General features: G+C 38.2%; 1 protein-coding gene and 1 long non-coding RNA gene across 11 annotated transcripts in view; one reads left to right on the forward strand and one right to left on the reverse strand.

Annotated features, from left to right (window-relative positions):
- Positions 1–25930, reverse strand: part of LOC112427779 (uncharacterized) — a 194587-nt gene that overhangs the window by 116606 nt on the left and 52051 nt on the right. The window contains exon 5 of one of the 6 annotated variants that reach the window (XR_003019512.2): positions 14543–16735. The exons of the other annotated variants lie outside the window; for them this stretch is intronic. This is a non-coding gene — a long non-coding RNA (uncharacterized lncRNA). Of the gene's footprint in view, positions 1–14542; positions 16736–25930 lie in introns of those variants that run through there. 6 annotated transcript variants of the gene reach the window in all.
- MINDY3 (MINDY lysine 48 deubiquitinase 3) overlaps positions 23561–25930 on the forward strand; it is an 81206-nt gene continuing 78836 nt past the window's right edge. For 2 of the 5 annotated variants that reach the window (XM_011752070.3, XM_011752071.3), the window contains exon 1: positions 23562–23882. In XM_011752070.3, coding sequence (XP_011750372.1) covers positions 23789–23882 — 94 coding nt within the window. In that variant the 5' untranslated portion in view covers positions 23562–23788. Of the gene's footprint in view, positions 23883–25930 lie in introns of all 5 variants that reach the window. The other 3 variants (XM_024794866.2, XM_024794868.2, XR_003019509.2) reach the window with 2 other exon arrangements.

Here is a 25930-nt window from a genome sequence, read left to right on the forward strand (position 1 = left end):
GGTGACACATCCTTTCTAGATATGTCTAGGAGGATGTTTCTAAAAGGGATTCGCATTTGACAAAGTAGACTGGGTAAAAAAGACACCCTCCCCAGTGTGGATGGGCATCATCCAATCCATTGAGGACCTGAATAAAACAAAAAAGGTGGAGAAAGTTTGAATTCCCTCCTTATCTGATTGCTGGAACCAGGACATTGATCTTCCCCTGCACTCAGCCCTCCTGCTTCTCAGGCCTTTAGTCTTGGAGGAGAATCTACAGAACCAGCTTTCCTGGGTCTCCAGCTTGCAGACAGTGGAATCACATCTGCCTCCAGAATCAGCCTCCGTAAGCCTGAATAGTCATATGAGCCTATAGCTTACAATAAATCTCTCTTGAGAGAGAGAGAGAGAGAGAGAGATTTAGATGTCTGTCCCATTGATTCTGTTCCTCTGCAGAATCCTGACTAATACCTGCCCCTTCCCAAGGTGGCCAACATCTATTCATTGATCAATGTGGGACAATAAGGCCTGGCCATCCCAACCCAGCTTGGAACACTGCTAAAAAACCATGTGAGTTTCACAGCTCACCCTGCGGGTCAGCCAGGCTTGTATGAAGTTCATTTCCCTCTGCTTAATGCCACTTTCTTTCCCTCAGTTTCACAAGTTTCAATCCCAAGGACATACCTGAGTGAACAACCTGCTTCCTAAACAGCAGCCCGTTTCTAGAGAACCCAGCCTGTGACAGCGGCTCAACACTCTTGCCCTTACGAAAACCATATGCCATCTCCCAAGTCCCCTGCAGATCAGGTTCCCCTGAATGCAATTCCAGTCTTACTACCTGTTATAGGAATTATGTTCATCTTTCTTCTGATTCTTAAAGGCTGCCTCCTGGCCTCCGCTATCCTGGGATCTACTATCCTCATTGCTATTAAAAAGCTCAGTTCTGCAACACCGTCAGCTACCTTCAGCCCCAGCTTACAGAAGACAGACTTTCCTGAGGTTCTCAAAATGCTGGTGCCCCTTCTCCTCACCAGGGCATTTCTTATCAATTTGGCCAATGTCGTATTTTCTGGACCCTCCTGAGGACGGTCAGCTGGTGGGTTTTCTGGTTAGGTACAGTAGACTCATTCTAGCATTTTTAAGTCCTTGAACACCCCTTCTTCCACAATCTCTCATGAGTTTTCTGGCATCTCTACTTTTGTTAATGAGGGGTATCAGTTTTTCCAAGCTAAAAGCCATGCTTACTAACTGTTATTTAGCAACACATCAAGAAACTTTATAACAGAGAAGTCTTGAGAGTCACCACTTTGGTCACTCAGATGATCAGAGTAAACACCATTGGACACATTAAAATCACTTGAGAGGATGCAGTGAGAACACAGTAATCCCTTTGAGAGACTCCCACCCAAAATCCCTAACCTAGATCTCCTCATGAGGAAACATGAAACTCAGATCGAGTGACATTCTGCAAAACAACTGTCCTAGTGTTAAGGTTATTGTCATGCGCTGAACTGTGTCACGCCCCCAAATTCATATGATGAGGCTCTAACTCCCCAATGTGACTATATTTACAGATAGTGCCTTTAAGGGGGTAATGAAAGTGAAGTGGTCATAAGAGTGGGGCCTCCCATAGAACTGGTGAAGATCCAAGAGGAAGGGAGAGTGAGCGTGCTCTCCAAGCTTGCACAGAGGAAAGGCCGTGACCACACAGAGAGAAGGCAGCCACCTATTAGCCGAGAAGGGAGGCCTCACAAAAAACAACCCTGATTGCACCTTAACCTTGGACTTCCAGCTTCTATACCTGTGAGCAAATGAATGTCCGTTGTTTAAGCCACTCCATCAGTGGTATTTTCCATGGCAGCCCAAGCTATCGCAGCCACAACATTTATGGAGATCTGCATTTTTCTACCATTCCTCTCTCTTTTCTTCCCTACTTATAGACATTTTAGCTAATATTTCCTAGCTTTATGATTCTTTTTCTAAATAAAGAACATTTCTTCTTGTATCCTACTAGGGCTGTAAACAATGTCCAGAGATTTACTTCTTGGAATATTTTCCAGGGGAAGTGTGTTGTGTTCTTGCAGCTCCAAATCTGTTTTCTACGACCTTCAACAATGATAAATCAAACCCTCTATTTTTATCAGTTCTAAGTTAAAGAATATGATGTAGGCCGGGCTCGGTGGCTCACGCCTGTAATCCCAACACTTTGGGAGGCTGAAGCGGGTAGATCATGAGGTCAGGAGATGGAGACCATCCTGGCTAATATGGTGAAACCCCGTCTCTACTAAAAATACAAAAAATTAGCCGGCATAGTGATGGGTGCCTGCAGTCCCAGCTACTTAGGAGGCTGAGGCAGGAGAATGGCATGAACCCAGGATGGGGAGCTTGCAGTGGGCAAAGATCGCGCCACTGCACTCCAGCCTGGGCGACTGAGCGAGACTCTGTCTCAAGAAAGAAAGAAAAAAAAAAGAATATGACATAATATAATATATGACCACTTTACATAAATTTTCTGTAAAAAGAACTACAATTTTTAACTAACAAAAAGCATGCTTACTGCTATCAAGACGTATAAAGTCTCAAAATTAAAAGTTGATCCTCATTAAAAAAAATCATTATTCACTTCCCTGACATAAAGGAAAAAGGGCAAAAGTGTACTCTGTTATCTCTCACAGAATGGATAAAAAATTGCAAACAAACTTTAAAAGAGTGTAATGGCAGATGGGAATTGAATAATAACAAAATAAGGCTTGGATCTGCCCTCATTCTCTTTTGTGCCAGGCAAAAGTATATTTTCCACTCTTCACTTACTACTCCAATTAGAAAAAAAAAAATGCCAGATCTGAAAGTCAAAAAGGTCCTGCCTGCACAATTCAAACCTTAATGAAGATAGAACCATATGGTAACACAATTCATGGAAAGGATAGGGGGAAAATATCTATTATCACAATTTAATAAAAACAATATTTGGCCGGGCACGGTGGCTCACGCCTGTAATCCCAGCACTTTGGGAGCCTGAGGCAGGCGGATCACGAGGTCAAGAGATCGAGACCATCGTGGCCAACATGGTGAAACCCCGTCTCTCCTAAAAACACAAAAATTAGCTGGGCGTGGTAGCTCACACCTGTAGTCCTAGCTACTCGAGATTCTGAGGCCGGAGAATCTCTTGAATCTGGGAGGTGGAGGTTGCAGTGAGCTGAGCTCGTGCCACTGCACTCCAGCCTGGTGACAGAGCAAGACTCTGTCTCAAAAAAAAAAAAATATATATATATATATATATATGTTGTTGTTATATATATTATTTATTATATATATATTTGTAGCCAGATGCAGTGGCACTTGCCTGTAGTCCCAGCTTCTTAGGAGGCTGAAGCATGAGGATCACAAGCACAGCAATTCAAGGCTATAGTGCGGCATAATCACGCCTGTGGATAGCCACTACACTTCAGCTTGGGCAACCTAGTGAGACTCCCATGTCTAAAAGGAGTAAACAAATAAAATTAACAGTTGTACTGTTCTATACACTGTCTTTGTCCTCTAAACTTACTCACTTACTCTACAACAGAGCAACTATAGTTATAGTTAAAATTTCATCTGTTCAGTCTCCATTGTGGAATAAAAAAGAGAACATAATTTAGAGAGATCTAGCTTTTAGTCTGGGCTCCAATTCTTACGTTCAGTGTAACTTTTCAAAATGTATCTTAATTGTGAAATGGGGATTGTGACAGAGTTGCATAATAAGAATGAACAAGAATAAACTCAAGAATAAATTTCAGAATGTATCTGTGAACCACAGATATATGCTGTGTAAACGAAAACTATACATTCAAACTTAAACCAAAGGAAAATGATTTTAAGAATATTTCCCAGTTTATTAATAAAAGAAAAAATATGTTCGGTGTATTGATAATTGCATCATTTAACATATAGCCCCTAACTTGGATGTCTGCTCCCAGATAAATTCTATTTTGTCTACTTTGAAACTGAATTTTTCATCTGCTGACCTATTCGTCTAATTTATCCAAATGGTTCTAACTGTTTGTTTCATTTCTTGATATTTCTGTTGTTTACAGTTTTAGCATTACTAAAGAACTGTATCATTTTCAATTACTGTTTTTTCTGATCATCCATCACAACAATGTAGGACTAATTAGCTTAGAAAAGCTGGCTGTTCCTAAAATCCCTGAGGAGAATCACAAGAAGCCTCAAACTAATTTCTCTGTCAGTGGCTCATGCCAACTTCCTATTACCACCTCCCGTGATCATGCTGTGACTTTGACAGCTACCCTTGAGGAAATAGCTTTGCCAGTTTACATAGTGAATTGCAGGCAGAACAAAGAGTGGAGTAGAGTCTGATGTCATCCTCTCTTACTTCACTTTATGACAGGGCATATGAGGTTACCCAAGTCAAGCTGTCCCCACATGACTTGCCACAACACCAAAGGGAGCTCCACAGTGTTGTTTCTGGCAACACATAGCTACAAAGAGATCTTTTGGCAGAGCTGTGACCCTTGTCCCGTGTTATATTTAATGGTATATGTAAAGAAAAAAACACAAATATTGTCTTGCTTTTCTTGGTATTACAAAATAGTGAAGCTTTTTTTGTTTTTTTCTAATACCTAGTAGTTTTTTAAATTTATAAAACGAAAATAAGATGAGAATTTTCAGGATCAAAAATATTAAAGCAGATATTCTCTATATATTGGAATATATAACTACCTATTATGAATTTTAGTTTTGGTTATTATGACTTTGTAGGCAAAATAGACATACAGCATGCAATTTCTAGACTTAATATACATGAGAAGAATCCAGCCAGTTTTGCTCTGCAATATGACTTTAACCATGTAACATTTTTTAAAACCCTAAAGTCAAAATTTCTCAGGGTGCAAAAGCAGCTCTAAAAAAGCTGAGATGCTTATCAGTGCAACTAATGACAAAATATTTTTCTTTCACAACATTCAAATTATAGTACAATGGCACCACCTGTTGATGGAATGGCAGAATTGAATTCTAAGACTACAACGCAATATCAAATGTTTACTGGAATTTTAAATCAAGAGATAGAACACAGGTCATTGACCACTGATCAGATAATGTATCAGTGAGATGGCTAGCTTGTATTTGATTTGGTTATATCAATTGCTACTTTGACTTTCTGGCATTCTGTAGAATGGCACAGCATTTGCTTAAGGGCTAATCATTGCATGAACATAAGAAAATGTATAATTAAGATTAGTTTTCTTACATATATTTAAATGTAAGTTCTAGAGAAACAGTTTTTCTAACATTAAGTTTTTTCTTCCAACACATAGTTACATTGGATTGAATATGATGGTTCTTCAGAACTCATTTTTGGAAAACTAAACTCATTTTTGGGAAATATGCTGGACTGGATTAATAACCAGTAAACACATTTAAAAATTACTCTTATAGCAAACATACTCTCAAAAAAACAAACAAGAAAAACAGTTGGAGGCTTCCAAGATGGCTAAATAGGAACAGCTCTGGTCTGCAGCTCCCAGCAATATCGGCACAGAAGATGGGTTATTTCTGCATTTCCAACTGAGGTACCTGGTTCATCTCATTGGGACTGGTGGGACAGTGGGTGCAGCCCATAGAGGGTAAGCCGAAGCAGGGTAGGGCGTTACCTCACCCGGGAAGCGCAAGGGGTAAGGGGATTTCCCTTTCCTAGACAAGGGAAGCCATGACAGCCTGTACCTGGAGGAATGGTACACTCCTGCCCAAATACTATGCTTTTCCCACAGTATTTGCAACTGGCAGACCAGGAAATTACCTCCCGTGACTGGCTCGGCAGGTCCCGGGGCCACAGCTCACTGCTGGCACAACAGTCTGATATTGACCTGCAACGCTGCAGCTTGATGGAGGGAGGGGCATCCGCCCTTGCTGAGGTTTGAGTAGGCGGTTTTGTGCTCACAGTGTAAACAAAGAGGCCAGGAAGCTCATACTGGGTGGAGCCCGCTGCAGCTCTGCAAGGCCTACTACCTTGCTATAGATTCCACCTCTGTGGGCAGGGTATATCAGAACAAAAGGCAGCAGACAGCTTTGGCAGACCTAAATGTCCCTGTCTGACAGCTCTGAAGACAGCAGTGGTTCTGCCAGCACGGCGTTTGAGCTCTGAGAACGGATAGACTGGCTCCTGAAGGGGGTCCCTGATGCCCTGTGTAGCCTGACTGGGGGACAACTCCCAGTAAGGGCCAACAGACACCTCATACAGGAGGATGCCCCTCTGGGATGAAGCTTCCAGAGGAAGGATCAGGCAGCAATATTTGCTGTTCTGCAGCCTCTGCTGGTGATACCCAGGCAAACAGGGTCTGGAGTGGACCTCCAGCAAACTCCAACAGACCTGCAGCTGAGGGGCCCAACTGTTACAAGGAAAACTAACAAACAGAAAGAAATAGTATCATCATCAATAAAAACCACATCCACACCAAAACCCCATCTGTAGGTCACCAACATCAAAGACCAAAGGTAGATAAAAACCACAAAGATGGGGAGAAACCAGAGCAGAAAAGTTGAAAATTCCAAAAACCAGAGTGTCTCTTCTTCTTCAAAGGATTGCGGCACCTCACCAGCAAAGGAACAAAACTGGACAGAGAATGAGTTTGACGAGTTGACAGAAGTAGGCTTCAGAAGGTCGGTAATAACAAACTTCTCCGAGCTAAAGGAAGCTAACCCCATCGCAAGGAAGCTAAAAACCTTGAAAAAAGGTTAGACGAATGGCTAACTAGAATAAATAGTGTAGAGAAGGCCTTAAATGACCTGACAGAGCTGAAAACCATGGCCAAGAACTTCATGACACATGCAAAAGCTTCAGTAGCTGATTCAATCAAGTGGAAGAAAGGATATCACTGATTGAAGATCAAATTAATGAAATAAAGCCAGAAGACGAGATTACAGAAAAAAGAGTGAAAAGAAACAAACAAAGCCTCCAAGAAATACAGGACTATGTGAAAAGACCAAATCTACATTTGACTGGTATTCCTGCAAGTGACGGGGAGAATGGATCCAAGTTAGAAAACACTCTTCAGGATGTTATCCAGGAAAACTTCCCCAACCTACCAAGGCAGGCCAACATACAAATTCAGAAAATACAGAGAACACCACAAAGATTCTCCTTGAGAAGAGCAACCCCAAGACACAATTGTCAGATTCAGCAAGGTTGAAATGAAGGAAAAAATGTTAAGGGCAGCCAGAGAGAAAGGTTTGGTTACCCACAAAGGGAAGCCCATCAGAGTACAGCAGATCTCTTGGCAGAAACCCTACAAGCCAGAAGAGAGTGGGGGCCAATATTCAACATTCTTAAAGAAAGGAATTTTCAACCCAGGATTTCATAACCAGCCAAACTAAGCTTCATAAGTGAAGGAGAAATAAAATCTGAAGAGGTCCTTCACATCCCTTGTAAGTTGGATTCCTAGATATTTTATTCTCTTTGTAGTAATTATGAATGGGAGTTCACTCATGATTTGGCTCTCTGTTTATCTGTTATTGGTGTATAGGAATGTTTGTGATTTTTGCACATTGATTTTATATCCTGAGACTTTGCTGAAGTTGCTTATCAGCTCCAGGAGATTGTGGGCTGAGATGATGGGATTTTCTAAATATACAATGATGTCATCTGCAAACAGGGACAATTTGACTTCCTCTATTCCTAATTGAATACCTGTTATTTATTTCTCTTAGCTGACTGCCCTGGCCGGAACTTCCAACACTATGTTGAATAGGAGTGGTGAGAGAGGGCATCTTTGTCTTGTACTGGTTTTCAAAGGGAATGCTTCCAGGTTTTGTCCATTCAGTATGATATTGGCTGTGGGTTTGTCATAAATAGCTCTTATTATTTTGGGATACATTCCATCAATATGTAGTTTATTGAGAGTTTTTAGCGTGAAGGGCTGTTGAATTTTGTCGAAGGCCTCTTATGCATCTATTGAGATAATCGTGTGGTTTTTGTGATTGGGTCTGTTTATGTGATGGATTACATATATTGATTTGTGTATGTTGAACCAGCCTTGGATCCCAGGGATGAAGCCGACTTGATTGAGGTGGATAAGGTTTTTGATGTGCTCCTGGATTTGGTTTGCCAGTATTTTATTGAGGATTTTTGCCATTATGTTCATCAGAGATATTGGCCTAAAATTCTCTTTCTTTGTTGTGTCTCTGCAAGGCTTTGGTATTGGGATGATGCTGGCCTCATAAAATGAGTTAGGGAGGATTGCCTCTTTTTCTATTGACTGGAATAGTTTCAGAAAGAATGGTACCAGCTCCTCTTTGTACCTCTGGTAGATTTTGGCTGTGAATCCATCTGGTCCTGGACTTTTTTTGGTTGGTAGGCTATTATTGCCTCAATTTCAGAATCTGTTATTGGTCTATTCAGAGATTCAACTTCTTCCTGGTTTAGTCTTTGGAGGCTGTATGTGTCCAGGAACTTATCCATTTCTTCTAGATTTTCTAGTTTATTTGCATAGAGGTGTTTATAGTATTCTGTGATGGTAGTTTGTATTTCTCTGGGATCAGTGGTGATATCCCTTTTATCATTTTTTATTGCATCTATTTGATTCTTCTCTAATTTCTTTTTTATTAGTTTTGCTAATAAAATAGCAAAATAGATCTATCTATTTTGTTGATTTTTTTTCAAAAAAACAGCTCCTGGATTCATTGATTTTTTTGAAGGTTTTTTTGTGTCTCTATCTCCTTCAGTTCTTCTCTGATCTTAGTTATTTCTTGCCTTCTGCTAGCTTTTAAATTTGTTTGCTCTTGCTTCTCTACTTCTTTTAATTGTAATGTTAGGGTGTTGATTTTAGATTGTTCCTGCTTTCTCTTGTGGGCATTTAGTGCTACAAATTTCCCTCTACACACTGCTTTAAATGTATCCCAAAGATTCTGGTACATTTTGTCTTTGTTCTCATTGGTTTCAAAGAATATCTTTATTTCTGCCTTCATTTCATTATTTACCCAGCAGTCATTCAGGAGCAGGTTGTTCAGTTTCCATATAGTTGTGCAATTTTGTGTGACTTTCTTAATCCTGACTTCTAATTTGATTGCACTGTGGTCTGAGAGACAATTTGTTGTGATTTCTGTTCTTTTGCATTTGCTGAGGAGTATTTTACTTCCAATTGTGTGGTCAATTTTAGAATAAGTGTGATATGGTGCTAAGAAGAATGTATATTCTGTTGATTTGGGGTGGAGAGTTCTGTAGATGTCTACTAGGTCCACTTGGTCCAGAGCTGAGTTCAAGTCCTGGATATCCTTGTTAACCTTCTGTCTTGTTGATCTGTCTAATATTGATAGTGGGGTGTTAAAGTCTCCCATTATTATTGTGTGGGAGTCTAAGTCTCTTTGTACATCTCTAAGGCCTTTTTTTAAATGAGTCTAGGTGCTCCTGTATTGGGTGCATATATATTTAGGATAGTTAGCTCTTCTTGTTGAATTGATCCCTTTACTATTATGTAATGACCTTCTTTTTCTCTTTTTATCTTTGTTGGTTTAAAATCTGTTTTATCAGAGACTAGGATTGCAACCCCTGTTTTTTTTCACTTTCCATTTGCTTGGTAGATCTTCCTTTATTTTGAGCCTATATGTGTATTTGCACCTGAGATGGGTCTCCTGAATATAGCACACTGATGGTTCTTGACTCTTTATCCAATTTGCCAGTCTGTATCTTTTAATTGGGGCATTTAGCCCATTTACATTTAAGGTTAATATTGTTATGCATGAATTTGATCCTGTCATTATGATCTTAGATGGTTATTTTGCCCGTTAATTGATGCAGTTTCTTCATAGTGTCGATGGGTCTTTACAATTTGGCATGTTTTTGCAGTGGCTGATACCAGTTGTTCCTTTTCATGTTTAGTGCTTCCTTCAGGAGCTCTTGTAAGGCAAGCCTGGTAGTGACAAAATCTCTCCACATTTGCTTGTCTGTAAACAATTTTATTTCACTGACTTTCTTCACAGAGTTGGAAAAAACCACTTTAAAGTTCATATGGAACCAAAAAAGAGCCCACATAGCCAAGACAATCCTAAGCAAAAAGAACAAAGCTGGAGGCATCATGCTACCTGACTTCAAACTATACTACAAGTCTACAGTAACCAAAACAGTATGGCACTGATATCAAAACAGATATATAGACCAATGGAACAGAACAGAGGCCTCAGAAATAACATCACACATCTACCACCATCTGATTTTTGACAAACCAGACAAAAACAAGCAATGGGGAAAGGATTCCCTATTTAATAAATGGTGCTGGAAAAACTGGCTAGCCATATGTAGAAAGCTGAAACTGGATCACTTCCTTACACCTTATACAAAAATTAACTCAAGATGGATTAAAGACTTAAATGTAAGACCTAAAACCATAAAAACCCTAGAAGAAAACCTAGGCAATGCCATTCAGAACATAGGCATGGGCAAATACTTCATGACTAAAACACCAAAAGCAATGGCAACAAAAGCCAAAATAGACTATTGGGATCTAAATAAACTAAAGAGCTTCTGCACAGCAAAAGAAACTATCATCAGAGTGTACAGGCAACCTACAGAATGGGAGAAAATTTTTGCAGTCTACCCCCTGACAAAGAGCTAATATCCAGAATCTACAAAGAACTTAAAAAATTTTATAAGAAAAAAAAAAACCCCATCAAAAAGTGGGCAAAGGATATGAACAGACACTTCTCAAAAGAAGACATTTATGCAGCCAACAGACATGTGAGAAAATGCTCATCAATGATCATCAGAGAAATGCAAACCAAAATCATAATGAAATACTATCTCATGCCAGTTAGAATGACAATCATGAAAAAGTCAGGAAACAAGAGATGCTGGAGAGGATGTGGAGAAATAGGAATGCTTTTACACTGTTGGTGGGACTGTAAATTAGTTCAACCATTGTGGAAGACAGTGTGGTGATTCCTCAAGGATCTAGAACTAGAAATACCATTTGACCCAGCCATCCCATTACTAGGCATATACCCAAAGCATTATGTATCATGCTACTATAAAGACACATGCACACATATGTCTATTGTGGCACTATTCACAATAGCAAAGACTTGGAACCAACTCAAATGTCCATCAATGATAGACTGGATTAAGAAAATGTGGCACATATGCACCAAGGAATACTATGCAGACATAAAAAAGGATGATTCCATGTCCTTTGCAGGGATACGGATGAAGCTGGAAACCATCATTCTCAGCAAACTCTCACAAAGACAGAAAACCAAACACTGCACGTTCTCACTCATAATTGGGAGCTGAACAATGAGAACATGTGGACACAGAGTGGGGAACATCACTCACTGGGGCCTGTCGGGGGGTGGGGTGCTGGGGTAGGGATAGCATTAGGAGAAATACCTAATGTAAATGACGAGTTGATGGGTGCTGCAAACCAACATGACACATGTATGTATACCTATGTAACAAACCTGCACATTATGCACATGTACCCTAGAACTTAAAGTATAATAAAAATTTTTAAAAAAAATTTTAAAAACTCATGCAAAATAAAAAACCCTTATACTTGCAAGAAAGTAAGGGAAACCCCGTAGGCAAAACCAGAAGAAGAACCCAGAAAATAAGAGCAACAACCCAAAGAACTTAATATTTTTCAGCTGTCCTGGAGGAAAGAATATGTATTTTGAGTGGTGGCAACTGGTTTCAAAGTTGTTTGGTTTGAAGGTCTCAAGCCAAAATATAATCACTTCAACTTGACTAGTGATGTCACTAGTTGAAACTGAGCCATTCAAATGGCTGTACCATTAGTGAAACTGTGGAATAGAAAAAAGAATATCTGCCAGCCCAGGAAAAAGGCGTGGATGCTTGCATATCTTGACCTGGGAATCTAGATGGATAAGTAAAATGTCAGATCTGAGAATTTTTGATAATGGAGTTCCTGGCATGGGCTCAAGTTCTTCAGTCCATTATCTATGTGGTTCAGGAATGTTTCAGCTGAGAAAGCAACATAAAACTGGCCTGTGATTGCATCACTGCATAATATCACTGGAAGTACGTGGATGAAGCACATTCAAAACCTTTTTATGGGACACATACTCTCTTTAGACCATATAACCAGATAGGAATCCTGCAAAAAGCAAACAAACAAACAACCCCCCATTGAACATGAGTGCATAACTCATAAATCAGAAAACTAACAAGAAAATATTTTATTGTAAGTGAGCTATGAAATACTATCATGAAAGTTCAGACAAATTTGGAAAACAATCAAATGGAACTTGTATAAATAAAAATACGTTATTGAAATTGAAAACCTAATAGGTTGGACAAAACAGATAAGATAGAGCTAAGCAGAGAATTAATAAATGGGAGACTTTATTGCAGATATATAATGCTCCAGAGAGAAAGAAATGAAAAATGGGAAAGAGAAGTTGAGCCATGGAAGATGGAAGAACGAAGCCCAATGTATGTCTATTCAGATTTCCAGAGATGAACAAGAAATGAAATAATGGAGAGAAAATATTAAAAACGAAATGGTTGAAATGTTCTCCAAAATGATGAAAGACACAAATTCCTCAATTGACGATATATAACACTCCCAAGCAGTATAAATAGAAGTGAAATACCTAGGTAATCCAGTGGAATAGCAGAAACTTAAGGATGAGGGAGTAATCCCAAATGCAAAAAGAGAAACAAGACAGGTTTCCTAAAAAGGAATGACAATTAGATAAACCACCAACCTTTCAAAAGTAATAATAAACAGCAGACAACTGTAGAATGTTATCTTTTAAGGAATGACAGAAAGCAACTCACACCTTATTCATTTATTTCATGTATTTTATTTGTAATTTATTAGAGACGAGGATTTTTTTCCTATTCCACACTTTCACTAATGGTACAGCCATTTGACTGGCTCAGTTTCAACTGGTAAAATCACACAAGTTCAAGTCATTATCTTCTGGCTTTAGCCCTTAAAACCAAACAACTTGGAAACTAATTCCCACTCCACAAAGCATGCGTACTTTCCTCCAGTGCAGCTGAGAAATAATGAGTTCTTTGGTTTATTGCTCTGATTTTCCGGGTTCTGCTTCAGATTTTGCCTATGGGGATACCTGTTACATTCTTACAAGTATAAGTTTTTGACAGTATGTTTGCCATGTTATACAAGTAATTTTAAAATGTGTTTACTGGTTATTTATCTAGACCAGTATATTTCCAAAAACAGCTTATTTTATTTTTAATTTAATCATAATAATAGAGACAAAGTCTCATCCCTAAAAAAAAAAAAAAAAAAAAAAAACAAAAACCTACCTTATGTCTGTTAAATGAGTTAACATTTGTAACTCTTCAACAGGGCTGGCTCATAGTAAATGCTATGCAAATGTTTGATAAATAAAAATAAAATACATAAAATCCACCCTCCACCTCTGCCTCCTGAGTAGCTAGGACCACAGGCGCAAACCCAGTGGTGGGCATACTCTAATTTTCATTTTACTGGTGAGAAAACTGAGGAAGAGTTAGGTAAAGCAACATTCTCAAAGGTACATGGCTAGTAAGAATTTAGACCTTGGAATTTTATCCCACCTAAATTAACACATAAGAATAATGACAAAATGGGTCATGTGTGGGGGTACATGCCTGTAATCCCAGCCCTCCAAAAAATTAGCCAGGCATGGTGGCATGTGCCTGTAGTTCCAATTACACTGGAGGCTGAGGTAGGAGGATCACTTGAGCCTGGGAGTTCAAGGCTCCCGTTAGCCAAGGTGGTGCCACTGCACTCCAGCCTGGGCTACAAAGTGAGACACTGTCTCAAAAAAAAAAAAAAAAAAAAAAGACAAAAATAAGCACCCTCTTTACAAACCAATGTTTAGTGACAATAAAATTTCTCATTGGAAGAATTCAAAAACTATATGCTTTAAGAAATGGGAAATTAAATCCAAAAAGAAGGAAAGGTAAGCAAAGAAAGTGACAAGTAGGACAGTAAACCTGAACAAACCTTGACTATAAAAACATAATACATATGAAGACTAATTATAGAGATTACACAAAGGGGAACTAAATATTGGACACTGCCATTATTTATTCTAATATGATCTTACAGATTAAATGAATTATTTGTTAGGTATAACAACTCTAAATGTGTGGGTATCAGATATATAATATAGCAATATATAAAGCAATGCTCGATACAACAGCAAGAAAAATATTGACAAATCCACCTCCACAGTGGGAGATTTAACAGTCTCCTTTCTAAATGATTGATTAACTAGATTTAAACATTTTTTAAGGCTATGGATGTATAAAACAATGAATTAATCTCTTAAACTGTTAGCAATACATAAAACCCTATACCAAAAAATCAGAGAGAGCTGATATTCTTCTCAATTATGCATGAAACCTTTTTTAAAAATGACTATGAACTAAGCCTAAAAGCAACTTTCACCGAATACCAAAGTATCAGGATTATAAAAACAATTGTCCTCTGAACAAAATATAATTAAAACAATAATAAATAGATAACTCTAAGAGATGTCTGAAGGTTTAAAACCTACTTGTAAATAACAAATGGGTTAAGGAAAAAAAGGGAATCATAAAACATTTGAACTGAATGATAATTATATTATATATCAACATTTGTGTGAGATTTAGATTGTAACTTTATAGCACTAAATATTATATTAGAATGCAGTAGGAAGGTTGAAAAATAATGAATCAATCATCCAACTCAACAAGTGAGAAAAACAACCACCAAAAAACAGAAGGTGATCATTTTGCAACTCTCAATGGAATAATTGATTCAGGCAAGAATTTTTAGTGGCTGCTAAACCATTAAATAAAAGGCTAACAGAGAATTGAAATGACACAGAGCTAAGGTGGAGCCCACAGGTTATTTGCATGGGGACACCTTGCATGAATAATCAATATTAGCAACACTAGTAATTAGATGACCGACCAGTTTTGGTGTGACGCAATATGAAAAACATAACATTCTTAAGATATTCTTGCGAATTGTTTTGCCATCTAATTAATGTACTCAAATTAAATTGAATCAAATCTTTCCATCTAAACTTCTGATTTACAGGAAATTCCAAAACCTAAGCAAGGTACAAATGAAACATTCCTACAAGGAAACAATCAGAGAAGGAAACAATCAGAATCAAATGTTCTAAAGGAAAATTGATGCAGTCTCTTCAACAAATTGTCATGAAAAAACAGGGGAAGAGGAATGTTCTACGTTAAAATATTCTTTAGAGAAATGCCATATGTTGTCATTGATTGTATCGTGGACTGTCAAAACTAGCTCTAAAAGGTATTGTAAAACTTAATGGAGACATGCAGATAAAGACTGATAATAAATTATTTTAGGAAATTATTAATTTTGTTGGATGTGATAATGTGGTTTTGTGGGAAAGTTTTAATTCTTAGAGATGCATTCTGGAATAACTAGGGAAACATTGTTATGACATCTATAATCAGTTATTTTAAAATTTACCAAAAATAGATTAAACAAATGATTTAATTATTAAATCTAGGTGTGACAGGTGTTTTTTATCCCTTTCTCTCCATTTTTTTCATATATTTGACATTTTTAATAACACATTTCAAAAATATAAACCAAAGAATGTAGAAGCAGCCTTGGGGGCTCTACTGTTGTTTACTTTTGAAGGTAAAAAAGACCTCTGTCTGTCCATCTAGGCTCCAATCCTGCCTAAGGCTGCTTCCCAAAGCCACAGAATGTGTGACACGATGCCCAGGGGCAGAGGTCATTCATTCTTCAGCAAGCATGACCTTCTGCCTGGACAGAAGCCATGCTGGTGATCATGACATGAATTCAACCAGGGAGTTTGTTAATGATCATATGCCTTTTCCTCCCCGGGTTTTATATGCAACATTCCAATATCGATTTTTAGCCAAGCCAATTTGGACACCTTCTAAGAGAACCAAGAAAATTGGGAGAGAGTCTGGGATAAAATTAAAAGCAGTCTCAACTCATAGAATCCATTTTGTTTTACTATTGCTGACTTAGTTCAAAACTGCCAGACGTTCTTTTCTGGGCATCCAAATCCATTCAGTTTCTGAGTTTTCCCCAACAGAAATTGTCATTCTTCTTCCAGACTATGGAAGAAGAGTTCAGTATTGTACCATAATCCCCTGCCTTAGCCACAGTCTCTCTTTCCATATTTGTTACCCATGGTCAAGAAGGTTGAGTATAATACAATAAGATATTTTGGGAAGGAGAAAGAAAGAGACCACATTTACATAACTTTTACTACAGTATATCGTTATAATTGTTCTATTTTATTATTAGTTATTTTTGTTCATCTCTTACTATACCAGATTTATAAATTAAGGTTTATTATCGGTTTGTATGTATATGAAAAAACATAGTATTTTTATCATGAAGTACTATCTGCAGTTTCGGGTATCCACTGGGGGTTTTGGAATGTATCCCTCATGAATTTTTTGCCATATTGGCAAAAGTTAAGCTGCTGGATTTGATATGTTTTTATTGGAGTCTCAATTCATCCAGAGGGGATTTGATCATTGCTGTGAGGGAGTCAGAGACATGCAAAAAAGTAACAGTTCAAGAGAAAGGTCTTAAGGATTAAGGGCAGAGTGTGCTATAGAAGTCCAGAAAAATGCTAATTACAAAATTGAACATGAGACAGGCTATGAATCATGAAGCTTTATTTCTATTAGTCTTTTTATTTCTTCTTCTGGCCTTCCTTTATTATATTGAATAGAAGTGACGGTTGTAGAATGCCTTATATTGTTGCCAATCTAAAAGAGAAATTTTTCTTCATTAAATATGTTGTTGCTTAAGACTTTTTGATTTTCAGTATGCATATGGATGCGTGAGTTTCCACCTAAATTCCTTTCATTGAACCAGTCGGTATATCCATCCCCCAGCTACTGTAAATTCTTGGCAGTTAAAAGTTTATAACTGTCTCTTTCTACAATTCGTAATTATCCTTGACCAAACTAGAGCCACAGGGACAATCCGTGGCTAATCACTAACTGATATTGAATTACAAAGACTGTCTGCTTTTTAAGTACCATTGAAACGATAAAGAAAGAAAATGACAGGCTTGTATTTATTAATCAGCAACCTAAGATGAAACATGAGAGTCAAAAATGGTCCCTGGCAGCATTTAAAGCAAACACACTAAACCAAACAAAACTTACTTCCTGCAGTGGCCGAAACAAACAAAGCTGAAGGCCAAGACATAATTTATTTTTTGAGAGTAGGAGAATTTCAGAAAAAGCTAAATTTGCTTTGTCTTGGTGAAGGTCCTAATAATAACCAATGGGGATCTTAGAGACTGGGGATGGGAACATCTAGCTTCAATTTCTCTTTATGTATGCCTGTCCATAGACAACTTGAGTACCCTCACAACATGGCAGCTGGCTTCCCTCAAAGAAACAGAGACACGAGACCAGGTAGAAACTGCAATGCCTTTGAAAATCACATCCCGTTACTTTCACAATATCCAATTGGTCAGGCAGTTGGGGTCTTTTCAATGTGGAAAGGAACTACCCAAGGATATGACTATCAAGAGGCATGGTCACTGGTTGCCACCTTGGATGCTGGCATTAAGAACATTTGTGATTCATGGAAGGATATCAACATATCAACAGGAACAGGAGTTTGGAAGAAATTGATTCTAGCTTTTATAGATGACTTTGAAGGAAGCAAGACTTCAGTGGAGGAAGTAACTGCAGATGTGTTGGCAATAGCAAGAAAATGGGAATTAGAAGTGGAGGCTGAAGGTATGACTGAATTGCTATAATGTCACGATCAAATTTTAATGGATAAGGAGTTGCTTCTTATGGATAAGCAAAGAAAGCGGTTTCTTAAGATGGAATCTACTCCTGGTGAAGATGCTATGAACACTGTTGAAATGACAATAAAGGATTTAGAATATTCCATAAACTTAGCTGATAAGGCCGGGCGCGGTGGCTCAAGCCTGTAATCCCAGCACTTTGGGAGGCCGAGGCGGGCGGATCACAAGGTCAGGAGATCGAGACCACGGTGAAACCCCGTCTCTACTAAAAATACAAAAAATTAGCCGGGCGCGGTTGTGGGCGCCTGTAGTCCCAGCTACTCGGGAGGCTGAGGCAGGAGAATGGCGTGAACCCGGGAGGCGGAGCTTGCAGTGAGCCGAGATCGCGCCACTGCACTCCAGCCTGGGCGACAGAGCAAGACTCCGTCTCAAAAAAAAAAAAAAAAAAAAAACCTTAGCTGATAAAGCAGCAGCTGGGTTGGAGAGGATTGACTCCAATTTTGTAAGAAGCCAATCAGCAGCCACCAACATGGAGGCAAGACCCTCCACTAGCAAAAAGATTGCAACTTACTGAAGGCTCAAATGGTCATCAGCATTTTTTAGCAATTGAGTATTTTTTAAATTAAGGTATATATGTCCATTGTCTTTATTAGACATAATGCTAGTGCACATTTAATAGACTACAGTATAAACATAACTTTTATATGCACTAGGAAACTACAGCATTTGTGTGACTGGCTTTATTGCAATATTCACTTTATTGTGATGATCTGAAACTCAATCTGCAATATCTCTGAGGCATGCCTGTATTTAACATTTAATATTTTTAACAGACTGTATTAGTTTGCTTGGGCTGCCATAACAAAATAGCACAGACTGGGTGGCTTAAACAGTGTAAATTTATTTTCTCACAGTTCCAGAGTCTAGAGGTCCAAAATTAAGATGTTGAGAGGGTTGGTTTCTAGCGAGGCCTCTCTTCCGGGCTTGTAGATGGCCACCTTCTCACTGTGTCATTACATGGCCTTTTCTATATAGAGGGAGACATCATGCTCTGGTATCTCTTTCTCCTCTTTGAAGGAAATCAGTCCTATTGGATTAGAATCCCACTCTTAGGACCTCATTTCATCTTAACTACCTTCTTAAAGCCTCTATCTCCAAACACAGTTTAATTAGGGGTTAGGGCTTCAATATATGGATTTCGGAGGGACAGAATTCTGTCCATTACACCCTCCATAGCCTGATATTCCTGACTTATCTCTCTTCACTAACACAAATGCTAAGATTCTGCCACCAGAGTATTTCAAGCATAAAATGCGCATCCTCCCTTTCTTCTCTAGTCAAGATTCTATCCAGCTCAAACTTCTCTGGGTTTTCCCCACTTCAATGCAGAAATAATTCATATGCTATCTTTGCTCCTTTATAATGTTTTGCCTAAATCATTAATAAAGCTAACACAGGAATAGTATTTTTCAATGCTCGTATTTCTTTCGTGCCTAATGTTCCCTATTAAATATCACAATCGTTGTAAGATGCAATTATTAGTAAGTCCCCTTTATGAATGTGGTAACTGAACCTCAAAGAGGGTGTTTATTCATTCTATCACAATTGAGAACATTAAGGAATGAGCTTTTTGTAGATCTTGGCACCATTCACGGATATATGAAACATGGAGAGTAAAGCAGGGTTTGTGGGAAGAGTCATGTTTAATTTGGCACATATTGAGTTTGAGGTACCTATGACACATCCAAGTGTGTAAATATTATATGCTTACTTTATACAGTCTTGTGTTAATGTACAAGTTGGAATTTTATCTTTTCATTTCATGTTAACACAAGTGCTAAAATGGCAAATAACCTCTTTTATTCTATGTCTTAGTAAAGAATGCCATAATTATTTGTCTACTCCATATACGTTTTCAATATTCTTTTTCTCCCCATTATTCCCATACATTTCAAATTAAAGACAGCCACTTTTCAGAATCACAGAAGTGAACAGGACCTGCAGCAAATACGACCTTAAGAGATAATCTAAATTTACTTCTCTTATTTTACAGATGAAGAAAGCAAGGTACAGCTAGTTAAATGATCCACCGAACATCACACTTACTGCCCATATAGGGACTAACGTTCAGATTTTCTAATTCCATTTCAAGAGACTATGTCATTAGACCCATGATTCCCTAACAGTATTTTGCAGAACATAAACAATCTAAGAAGTTCAGTGAATGAAATGATTCAAATGTCTTTTAACATTAAACACGATCCCCACTCTTGGAGAGTTGCAAGGCTTGTTTAAGTTTACTTGACCCAGCATTTAATGACAGATCCCCTTTGCCACCATGTATTAATGTCGGTAGGAGACACACTGGGGAGTGATGCACTACGCTACCCTTGAATATGATGTTGGTGAGTTTGAAAGGGACTTGTATGCTCAACTGGACAAGTATTATCCTGTTGAGATAAGGTTAGGATGATGCAGAAGGAAGTAGTTTCATTTGCTTTGCTAGATTTATGCTGCTATTGGAAGGCAGAGGACATACAAATGAAAAAGTTTTATTAATAAATGAGTATGGGGTTGTTTTAATGACCCACCTAAAAGTTATTAATCTTATTACAGGGTGAGTTTTTGAAAGATTTGATTTATTCTAGATAAGGAGTAATGTAAATACACTAAATTAGGAGTCCAGGGTTTCCAACTGGAGAATTGTACTTTTCATATTAGTTGCTAGGAACTAGGTAATAAAGCTGTTGTGCTTTTATTTGGCAAAAAACTTTGAGAAAAAACAGGAAAATAATTAAACAGAGACTTAGAGTTTAATGCTGAGTAATTAATTTTGTTGTCTGAAATAGTAAAGATGGATAAAAAGAATTCATTATAATGGAAATCTCAGCTCAGTTTTATGGAAGCACCCTGACTTGAATTTGAAAGAAACAGAAGTATTATTAATAAAACTTACATATAAATAGGAAGTGAAAGATTATTAATACAACCTATATACACCTCAGTGATACAAGTTTAATCAAAACCATAGACAGTCCTGAGAAAAACAATATGCTAAAATATGAAGTGTTACAAATACATCAAAGAACACTTACATATTTTTCCAAGTCATTAAAACAAGAGAAAGGCATTTTCATCCAGCACCAGGTATAGATGCAAAACGTGATTCATTTAAATATTTATTTTATAGATAATTATTGAATAAGAACAATTTTAATGAATATTAATTTATATTTAAATGTTATATCTAATGAATAATTAAGCAATAAATTAACAGTAAAATATTCCTTGTTAAAGATATGTACTGCTAATTAAAAAATTTAAAAGATTTCAAATAAAAATTACAATGTGGGCCGGGTGCAGTGGCTTACCCCTGTAATCCCAGCACTTTGCAAGGCTGAGATCAGGAGTTGAAGACCAGCCTGGCCAACATGGTGAAACCCCATCTCACTAAAAATACAAAAATTAGCCAGCATGGTGGTGGGTGCCTGTAATCCCAGCTGCTCGGGAGGCTGAGGCAGGAGAATCACTTGAAATCGGAAGGCGGAGGTTGCAGTGAGCCGAGATGGTGCCACTGCACTCCAGCCTGGGCAAAAGAGCGAAACTCTGCCTCCAAAAGAAAAAAAAAAAAAAAAAAGGCATTATAATGTGAAAGTGGAAAGGACATTCCTATAAATATCTATCCAAAATTTTACTAGCATCATTGTAGCTGGAAACTAAGAAAAATCATAGATCAAAAAACTTCTCATTTAAAAAAATACATTTTGAAAATACAATTTTTTGTTTTTTCATAACTAATCAAACTTATAACTACTATCTGTATATTAATGGAACAGAAACAAATGTGGTGTTATATATACTATACCATTAATATTTCCATACATTAATGGAGAAAGTCAAATGTGGAAACACCTCTGAACTTAGAAGTCTGCCAGTTATGAGCTCTATGTACATAGACTCTTCTGTGTCTCTCAGGAAGTGGAAGAATTACATAAATTGTAATCAGCATGCAAATATTAGATATTTAACTGGAGCAGTCAGTACTACTTCCCCGATCTCTCACTTGCTGAGAGACAATGAATTCTTAATTTCCAGTAAAGGCAAGTTTTGTTCCTTTGAATCACAATTATCGAGATCCAGTGATGTTCAAGGCCCCTTGCTAGGATTATGGACAGCTCTTTGCTTCCACAAATTTATATCCCAAGAGAAAAACAAATAATTCTTTGCAAATACAATGATGATAGGAACTGTCATAAGCAAGTTACAGATAAGGTACTATGAAGCTTCAGAAATTATAATTATTACTTTCAATTGTAATGATTGGAGAAAGCTTTATTAAAAAGTGGCATGCACACTATGACACGAAGGATAGGTAAGATCTGATTTGCAAAAATAAGGCAAGGAATATTCTAAAGGGAATAAAGATCAAGAGGAACCCTATGGCTCTAGTACAGGCACTTTGGGCAAGTCCCCCTGATTACAGTAAAGAGTACTGAACAAATAAAATTAATTAAAATAAAATTAGAAATAATGTACAAATAGCAAAAAAAAATAGCTAGAAATAAAGTATAAATTAACAAAACCTTATTTGCAATCTAAAAGATTTTAAATTAGCCAAATGGTTTAATTAGCCAAATACAAGGGTATTCTACAATGAAACTGCATGTTTTTGGAATTAGAGAACATAACGTATTATACTAAAATACAATTGGCTAGAATGTATGAGTAAAAAAGTCAGAACTACTGTTGCATCAAATTCCCACAAAATGGCTTCTTCAGGTAAAAAAAAAATCCACTGTTGCATAAATGCCTTCCATGTGCTAGGAAGTACACCAAATCCTCTGCATGTGTTACTTTTTCCATTTATTCCTTACAATATATGAAATGTATAAAATCTCCCTTTTAGAAAGAAAAAAGCCTAGGTAGAGAGTAGGTAACTTGCTAGTAAGTGCAAAAGGTAGGAATGTAGGGCAGTATGACCCACAGCTTTGCCTCTTAACTATGCATTACTGCATCCCAAAGTAATATGGTTTCCAAGGAGTACAAAAACCTTACAGAACCAAAATAAAAGCATATATATATTTTTTAAAATCAGATTTTGCCCTTTCGTTTTAAACTTAAAGCTTGGGCAATACAAGCCCTCTTTTTTAAAGCAGCACAAACATAAGTTTTCACATGAACTCAATTTAACTGCTAATTAGTAAAACCTAAACTTTAGTCCAGGTGTTGCCCACACACTCTGCAGTCTCAAAAACTGGAGATGAAAATGCTGTAACATTTACAAACAGGTTGCTTTGAATCTGTTTCCCTACAAATACCTTGTAATTCTGTGTTGCAGCTGGTAGAAGCATTTCTAATGCACATTATGCCACATTCTTTGCCATGGTTTTAGGTACTAGTTGGTCTGACTTTGATTTATTGAAGTACAGAGGTGGACAGCCTCCAGCTTATGAGAAGCGCCTTACCAAGGCAAAGATGGTACCGCACTGTGACTCAACCATTTCCTTATAGTTCTAGTTTTACAAAATTAATATTGTAAAATACAAGCAAGGGGCATATGTTCTAGTTCCTAGGGCCTGGGCCTCAGAGCCTCCAGCTGAGCCCAGAGCAGTGCCTAGAGGAAGGAGGTATTCCTGGAAGTTAGAAATACGCCGACGCCCCCTCCCAATAAAAAACTACCATCCCACCAAAGGGTCGCAGACGGTTCAGAAAGCAGAGAAGCTACTTCCACCGCTTTCCGTGGCTGTTTCCGCCTCCAATTTCACTTCCGGGGAGGGCACTTCCGGGCCCTCAGCTTCTAAGGGGCGGGAGTTAAAGAGGAGTCGGAAGTGGCACCAGTACTTCCGGTACGGAAAACTCGCTGCTGCGCGGACCTGGGTTGACAGGCGCGGTCTCTGCAAGTGGCTCTCAGCCCCTTCTCCTTTTTCCTGCCTCACCTTCCAACTCGTTTGCCGCCGCCGTCCCACAGCCGCTGTCTCTGGAGTTGCCCCTTCCCCATGTTCCGGGGCAGGAGTCCGCAAAGCGAAGACCCGCCCGCCCGTTTCCCATCATGTCCGAACTGACTAAAGAGCTGATGGAGCTGGTGTGGGGCACCAAGAGCAGCCCGGGTCTCTCGGACACCATTTTCTGCCGCTGGACGCAAGGTACCCTGGCGGGGCTCTCTCACTTTCAGCCGCTGCTTCCTTTGCCCTGCGAGAGTCCGCCTGTGACGCCTCTCGCTCCAGCCCCTCGCGCGCCCCGCACTCTGTCCCAGTCGCCGTGCTCAGCGCTGAAGCTATACTTTCTAGACACGCCCTGCCTTGCCTTGGTGGGGAGAGGTTGAGTAGGAGAAAGGTTACAGCTGCCACTAAATACCCGCAGCGCCTCTTCCATCCTCCGGGCTGCGCTTCGGCTGGGGAGGAGGAGGGGGTGGCCCCTTGCTGGGTTGCAGGGCGTTACACGGAAGGTGCGCCCCGTGCCCTGGTGCCACTTTCTCAAGGGGGTGCTGTGGCCTTCCCCATCTTTACCCCCTAACAGAGCTCTCTATTGGTGGTGGTTGGTCTATTTTTGGTAAGAAGGAGGGACGTCCACGGGAAAGTCCAAGTGGCTAATTCAAAAAGCAGTTTTTTATTTGTATTGTCATTATGTGGTAAGGTGTGGTACTCTGTGTGTAAACACTGTTGCTTGCTAAAAAGTGTACTCTTGGCCCAAAGTATCCCCGTTTTGGATATGGTTTATTATCTGTCACTGTTAAAAAAGGAATATGGATCATAGTACTTCCTCTATCGGTATACTTGTAACCCAGACAGGATTTTTACTTATATAAAGAGTCTTAGTACAAACAATAATGAAATAAAAGAAGCATTTATTGAATTCCTGCACCGTAACAGGCTGGGCGCTTTATACTGGTAACTATCCCTAATTCTTAAGTTTCGATAGGCAAACAACTGACACATTCCTAAAGGTGACTCAGGAAAGATGATGATGAGGTTAAAAGCATAACCTTGAGTCAGAAGGCTCAATACTTTATGTATGTAAAAAAATATTATTATTAAAACATCTGTTTAGAGAACACCTGTTCCCTAAATAGACTGGGGGGAATTTTGGCATAGTAAATATAAACCCCTATTTCAAAACGCGTGTCTTGTAAAAAAAAAATTCAAGATTTACGTAATCTCTCCTTCCCTCCCAGATATGTTTTAAGAGCTGGTAAAATTACAATTATAATATATTATAAGTTGGGATATTTAGTCCCTCACTGTTGCTCTGCAGATGAAAACAATTAGTTGTGAAGGTAAATGACTGGGCCAAACTTGCACAAATTGATAGAACTGGGAATGGATTCCAGGTCTGAATTCCTAATACACCTCTGTTTTTATTATCTTCCTTTGAGTTTCCAAACCCTACATGTAATGACCTGGGCTCTTTTTTTCCACATTGAATTATGTCAGTTACCTAATCTTGGGCACCTTAGAGGGAGATTTTATTTCAACACTTCCCGCTTTGACTTACTTATTCTAATAGTAAACAGCTCTAAAATACTGTGAAAGACTAAGAAAAAATTTACTTCCATTGTAATCAATTAACATTTATAAAACATTTTACAGAGTAGAATAAGATAATATTCAGCCCTGTTTATATTTATACTGTAATGCAAATGCAAGGAAGATTCAGGGCAGCAGTTCCAGTAATGGTTAAGAGCACAGGCTTTGGAATAGATTCAGGTTCATGCAATTTAACTTATTTAAGCCTCAGTTTCCTTCTCTGTAAAGTACGGATAATAGACCTTATAAAGTTGTTGTGAGGATTAAAGGCCATGTAAATAATTTAGGCGCTTAGGACACTATCTGACATATAGTGAACACTCGGTATATGGTAGCTCTTTTTATATTATTTTTAAAAATAATTTTATATTTATTTTAAGTTATTTTAATTGTAGACTAAGCCACATTCACTCTTTGGCTTTTTCCCGACAATTACAATAAGTTGTTTATTTGATGGATAATCATTATTCTCAATAGGACTTTATAATGACTTATTAGAATGCTCTGCCACCTTTAATCATGCAGAAATTCTTTAACAGGATTAGTTCCGTCAGTACCATTTCAAAATAAAGGATTTCTTTCTTTCTTTTTTTTTTCGTTTATAGAGTGCAGTTAGTTATATTTTGAATATGTAACTCTTCAAGGCCTTACACTGATTGAGATTTTAA

Source organism: Macaca nemestrina, chromosome 9 (genome assembly GCF_043159975.1).
Source record: "Macaca nemestrina isolate mMacNem1 chromosome 9, mMacNem.hap1, whole genome shotgun sequence".
In the NCBI taxonomy this organism is placed as follows: domain Eukaryota; kingdom Metazoa; phylum Chordata; class Mammalia; order Primates; family Cercopithecidae; genus Macaca; species Macaca nemestrina.